Source organism: Chrysochloris asiatica, unplaced genomic scaffold (genome assembly GCF_000296735.1).
Source record: "Chrysochloris asiatica unplaced genomic scaffold, ChrAsi1.0 scaffold00150, whole genome shotgun sequence".
Classification (NCBI taxonomy): Eukaryota; Metazoa; Chordata; class Mammalia; order Afrosoricida; family Chrysochloridae; genus Chrysochloris; species Chrysochloris asiatica.
Window position 1 is genome coordinate 5,335,331 of NW_006408668.1, and position 6,159 is coordinate 5,341,489.

At 41.1% G+C, this 6,159-nt stretch overlaps 1 protein-coding gene across 1 annotated transcript; it reads right to left on the minus strand.

Moving 5' to 3' along the window:
- Positions 1-3,586: 3,586 nt before the first annotated feature.
- LOC102821205 (histone H3.3-like) lies at positions 3,587-3,997 on the minus strand. The gene has a single exon (XM_006870774.1). It carries the CDS (start codon positions 3,995-3,997, stop codon positions 3,587-3,589), a length of 411 nt encoding a protein of 136 aa, XP_006870836.1.
- Between the last annotated feature and the right edge of the window lie 2,162 nt (positions 3,998-6,159).

The following is a 6,159-nucleotide window of genomic DNA, read 5'->3' on the forward strand; positions in this document are numbered from 1 at the left end:
GAAACCATCACTTTAAATTTTGAGAAGATCTGTGGGCATGCATAGTAGAACCCTCCATGGGTGGGGGTGGGGTGTCCACTCACTCAGATACCCCCTCTAGTCACCAGAATGGAGGTGTGCAGACAGCGAGAGACTAATGAACAGATAAAAAAAAAACAAAGAATGTTTACACCTTTATCTCCACGGTTCTATCAGGTGTCCATGGCTGCTCTGATCCTTCCTCTGCTTGGTCTCGCCCAAGGTGGTGGGTCTGAGAGCAGATGAACATCTTGAACTAGAAAGCACTGGATTTCTGGCTTCTGCTACATATTCCCCCAGCTGTAGGGCTTCCAACCTTCTAAATATTCCTTTATATGTGCTTCAGAGTTCTGGAACCATCCCCTGAGCCTGCTTGGTCCAGTATTCTGTGTTGTTACTGATGGAGCTCCTCACTGCACTTCTACTCAATCTGCTATCTTGTTTGTTCTTGGGCAGTGAGTTTTGAGTCATGAAAATTGAAGATGCAGGGAAACAATGAGTCCAGTGGATTAACCGACCACAGGAACATCCATCTCTACCACCTTGATACCCTTAGAACTAGATGGTGTCTGACTACCACTATTGACTGCTCTGAAAAAGATGACATTATAAGGTCCTGAATAGAGTGGGAGAAAATTATAAAAAAGACCAGACAGATTGGATGAACAGAGGTTGGTGGAACTCCTAGGACTATGAACTAGCCTTCAGGTTTTGAAATGACCTCACCCCCATGTCTCAATTTTCAGAGGAATAATGACACCAGGGACATACACACTCCTTAGAATAATCAACTGTTTGAGATGAAAAGAACTGCTTCCACCCAAGGACAAAGTTCCGAAAGTTTAGGGAAGAAGCAGAAAAGGAAACAGGAAACACAGAGAAGAATTGGGATAAGTGATATTACATTGAAGAATTTGTAACCCATGGCGTGAAACAAAATGCGTATGAATTGTTGACTGGAAAATTGATCTGCCCTATTAGCCTCCACCCAATTCATGATAAAAAAAAAAACACCCCAAAAATAGATAAAATAAAATGATGCTACAAACCATGTGGTTTCATCTGCATGGGCTATAAGCATGCACTGTTGCTTTCGTTGCTGCTGGTGTTTTTATTGTTACTGATTTTGTCTTTGGGGTTTTAGCTACAATATTCTGGTAAGTGGTATCTGTGAACATAAATCAACAACTTTTTTTTTTTTTCTTTGAGAATGTTATAGCAATTAAAGGAAAAGGAGAACAATTTAAAAGGTTTTCATTCAGTTGCTAATAATATTATAACTCATAATGCAATTCAATGTAGAAAGATTTTACCAAACAATTTTGTGGTTGTTAGGTGCCATCAAATCAATACCAACCCATAGCAACTTTATGCACAGCAGAATGAAACACTGCCTGATCCTGGGCCAACCTCACTACTATTGCCACGCTTGAGTCCATCGATGTTGTCACTTGGCCAATCCATCTCGTTGGAGGTCTTCCTCTTTTCCTCTGACCCTCCACCTTACCAAACATGATATCCTTCTCCAATTTTGTTGTTAGTATTCATATAATCCAAGAACTATTGCATTTAAGTAATTGACAACTATATGTGTCACATATCATTCTATGATAATTGACACTGATAATGAACATAAGGAAGTAGTCTGTACCTTCTGCTATGGGAGTAGGTCCCTGGTGGGGGGTAAAACCAACCCCATGTGAGAAATAACTCTTGTTGGCGTGGTCCATATTCAGGACTAAGAGGAGTCTTGAGGGTAGCAGGCTGACAAAACAGAAAGAGCTCAGTGGAGGGGAAGAATTACCTTGACCAGTTAGGTACTTTAAAATAAGAATACACCCATCAAAGAAAGAAATTGAACAAGTATAGTGAAAGAATACAACCTTGTTGCACACCTTTCTTAATTTTAAAACATTCATTGTTCCCATGTTTTGTTCGAACAACCTGCCTCTTGGTCCAGGTACAGATTCCTCATGAGCACAATTAAGTATTCTGGAGTTTTCATACTTCGCAATGTTGTCCATATCTTGTCATAATCCATACAATCAAAAGCCTTTGCATAGTCAATAAAGAACAGGTAAACATCTGATATTCTCTACTTTCAGCCAAGATCCATCAGACATCAGCAATGATATCCCTCATTCCATGGCCTCTTCTGAATCCGGCTTGAGCATCTGGAAGTTCTCTGTCAATGTATGATTGTAACCATTTCTGTATTACCTTTAGCAAAATATTACTCGCATGGGATATCAAAGAGATTGTCTGATGATTTCCGTATTCTGTTGGGTTACCTCTCTTTGGACTAGGCACAAATACAGATCTCTTCCAATCAGTCGGCCAGATAGTTGTCTTCCAAATTTCTTGGCAGAGATAAGTGAGTGCCTCCTGTGCTGCCTCACTTTCTTGAAAGATTTCAATGTGTATTCCATCAATTCCTGTTGCCTTTTTCTTTGCCAATTCCTTCAATGCACCTTGTACTTCCTCCTTCAGTACAAGAGGTAACATTGCCTCTTGATCATACGCTACCTCTTGAAATGGTTGAACATTAACCATTTCTTTTTGGTACAGTGACTCTCTGTATTCTTTCTTGATGCTTTCCACATCATTCAATAATTTGCCCAGAGACTCTTTCAATAATAAAAGTCAAGGCTTTAATTTTTTCTTTAGTTGCCCCAGCTTGAGAAATGCTGAGTGTGTTCTTCCTTTTTGTTTTTCTGATTACAGATCTTTGCACATTTTTTGTAATATTTGGCTTTTTCTTCTCAAGCTGATCTTTGAAATTTTCTGTTCAGCTCTTAGACCTCCTCATTTCTTCCATTTGTTCTAGCATCTCTTTACTGGAGAGCAAGTTTCAGTGTCTCTTCTGACATCCATTTTGACCTTTTCCTTCTTTCTTGTCTTCTCAATGACTTTTCGCTTTCTTCATGTATGATGTTCTTGATGTCATATGAAGAAAAACATGGCATCAGGATTGGAGGAAGACTCATTAACAACCTGCGATATGCAGATGATAAACCTTGCTTACTGAAAGTGAAGAGGACTTAAAACATTTACTGATGAAGATCAAAGAGCACAGCCTTCGGTATGGATTACATCTCAATGTAAAGAAAACAAAAATTCTCACCCCTGGACCAATAACAACATTCTTATCAATGGAGAAAAGATCGAAGTTGTCAAGGACTTCATTCTTCTTGGATTAACTATCAACACTCACAAAAGCAGCAGTCAAGAGATCAAACGATGTATTGCATTAAGCACTGTCTAGAAAAATTTAACAGGTTTATTTACAATTGTTATAAAGTTGAACTACTGAAACTTGTTCACTGAAACATTTTGACTTGCATTAATGCTTTATGTGCCCGCATTTATATTAGAAATTCACACAAATGAAAATGAAAAAAACTGCCAATACCTGATTTCTGTCCCCTATTTTTCCATTCACAATCATATACTTAGGTACCTTTTGATCCCGTGGGGGAAAATAAAATCTAATGTTCAGAACTACCAAAAACAGGAAGAAGAGTTTTTTTTTTTTAAAGAATGAAATGTTTCCCATTATAGTGGATTCTTAAGCACATTCTCCACGTATGAGATGTGCTAGCTGGATGTCTTTTGGCATAATTGTTACACGTTTGGCATGGATAGCACATAGGTTGGTGTCTTCAAAATGGCCAACCAGATAGGCCTCCCTTGCCTCCTGCAAAGCACCAATAGCTGCACTCTGGAAGTGCAGGTCAGTTTTGAAGTCCTGAGCTATTTCTTGCACCAGACGCTGGAAGGGGAGTTTACGAATCAGAAGTTCGGTGGACTTCTGATAACGTCTAATTTCACGAAGTGCCACAGTACCAGGCCTGTAATGATGAGGTTTCTTCACCCCTCCAGTAGAGGGTGCACTCTTACAAGTGGCTTTTATAGCCAGTTGCTTCCAGGGTGCTTTCCCACCGGTTGATTTGCAGGCAGTCTGCTTTGTACGAGCCATGGTATAGAGTCCTCTTCACTTAACCTATCAGCATTAAAAAAAATCCCCCTTCTTCAGCTGGAGTTCGGCGAGCTAAAGCTGCACAAGACCTTTTTAAAGTGTTGAAGAGCAAAGATGTCTGCTTGAGGACTAAGGTGTGCCTGACTCAAGCCATGGTATTTTCAATAACTTCATATGCATGCAAAAACTGGACAGTGAATAAGGAAGACCGTAGAAGAATCGATGCCTTTGAGTTATGGTGTTGGAGAAGAATATTGAAAGTGTCATAGGCTGCCCAAAGAACCAACAGATCTGTTTTGGAAGAAGTGCAGCCAGAGTGCTCCTTAGAGGCCAAGATGGCCAAACTTCGTCTCTCATACTTCAGACACATTGTCAGGAGGTAAAAGTCACTAGAGAAGGATATCATGTTTGGTAAGGTGGAGGGTCAGAGAAAAAGAGGAAGACCCCCAACGAGATGGATTGGCCAAGTGGCAGCATCGATGGACTCAAGCATGGCAACAGTAATGAGGTTGCCTCAGGATTGGGCAGCGTTTTGTTCTGCTGTGCATAAGGTCGCTATGGGTCGGTACTGACTCGATGGCACCTAACAACAACAACATAAAAGAAATAGGGGAAGTTCATGGGAAAAGGGGGAAGCTAACTTTAAATGAGATTGGTTCCAGTAAAGACTAGTAGGTGACTTTGGGAGGAAACTGTGACCTTGTAATACCCAGTAGAAGAGGAGCTGGAGGAGGGGCTTTTTGGAGATAGATGAATGAAAGTGTTTGCGAGCCAGCCATGCAGTGTATCTGCCTGTGTCTACTGAGTTGGGTGTCCAATTTTGCAAAATCGAATAAAGAAAACCTCTCTTGCTAAAATGAATACAGAGTGGATTACTTGAGCGTTTGTCAGTATGGACAATGTTTCTCACACAGTGATGCCACTGTTGGCTGATTTTTGGGAGTAGATTGCTAGAACTTTCTTCCTAGTCCATCTAAATCTGGAAGCTCTGAGGAAATGTACTCAGCATCATAGCATCAGGCACGCCTCCCCTGACAGATGAGTAGCAGCTGTACCTGCAGTGCCTTGGCCAGGAATCAATCTCTTATCTCCTGCATGTTGCTGTTGTTAAGTTTTGACTCATAGCGATCCTATATAGGGTTTCCGTGGCTGTCAGTCCTGTTGGAGTAGAAAGCCTCATCTTTCTCCCACGCAGCACAGGTGGGCTCAAACCACTGACCTTGCAGTTCAAAGTCCAGTGCTTAGCTACGGAACCACCACACTCTTCCATTGAACCTGCCACTCACTAAGGAACACTCATTCTTTATCTCCAACACTTTGGTTCTGGGTGACTTTTAACATGTGGTCAATGTTCCTTTCTTTTCCTGGACAGACGATGGCATAATAGTACTTTCATAGGAAATAAAGTCCCAACAGAATCTTCCTTTGTCTAATTGAATCAGTTGTGCTGGAATAGACTGGGATTCAGTTTTATTTTCCACTTCCTGGGTGAAACTAACACATGTCACGATCTCTAGTTTCTAAAAGGGAGACGTGAGAAACTTGCATCTATCATAAAACATGTTCCCACCTCGGCTATCCCCCCTGAACTCATTCACAAGCCCTTTCTCTAATTCTGGAAAGCAACATCTCCGGAGAGAAGTTTTCCATCTGTCTCCTTAGGAAGCTAAGTCGTTAGTGCAGTTCATTATTTATTACAGCTCCCGCTTCATGTTAAGCTCTGATTTTCTTTTTTGTCTGGTATTAAGAATTCAACCGGATTGGTATAAAAATAGGGTTGGCATCCGCTTCTGCAGACTGACTTTTTGAAGAGGATATTTGGGAGGGAGGTTGATAATTATTCCAAAAGTACTTTCATTCTTAGCCAATACTTAATACCTACTCTGGCTGTTGACACAAATGCTGCCCCTTATCAGACATGTCTGTGTGTGGTCAAAGTCAGCAGTAAAGTGATGGGTTCTTGGAGGCTGCGCACATTTGTGCTGGGCTGGGATGTTTGCCCCCAGAGGCCAGCATATGAAATGGAAGCACGTCCACATATTGATGTGCACAGCCTCACGTCCACAGTAAACACAACTTCGGAACTGGGCATTTGTGTGAATGCTCGAAAAACAAGGAAGTTAGCGGACAAAATACCTGACATTCAAAATGTCTCCTCGTGG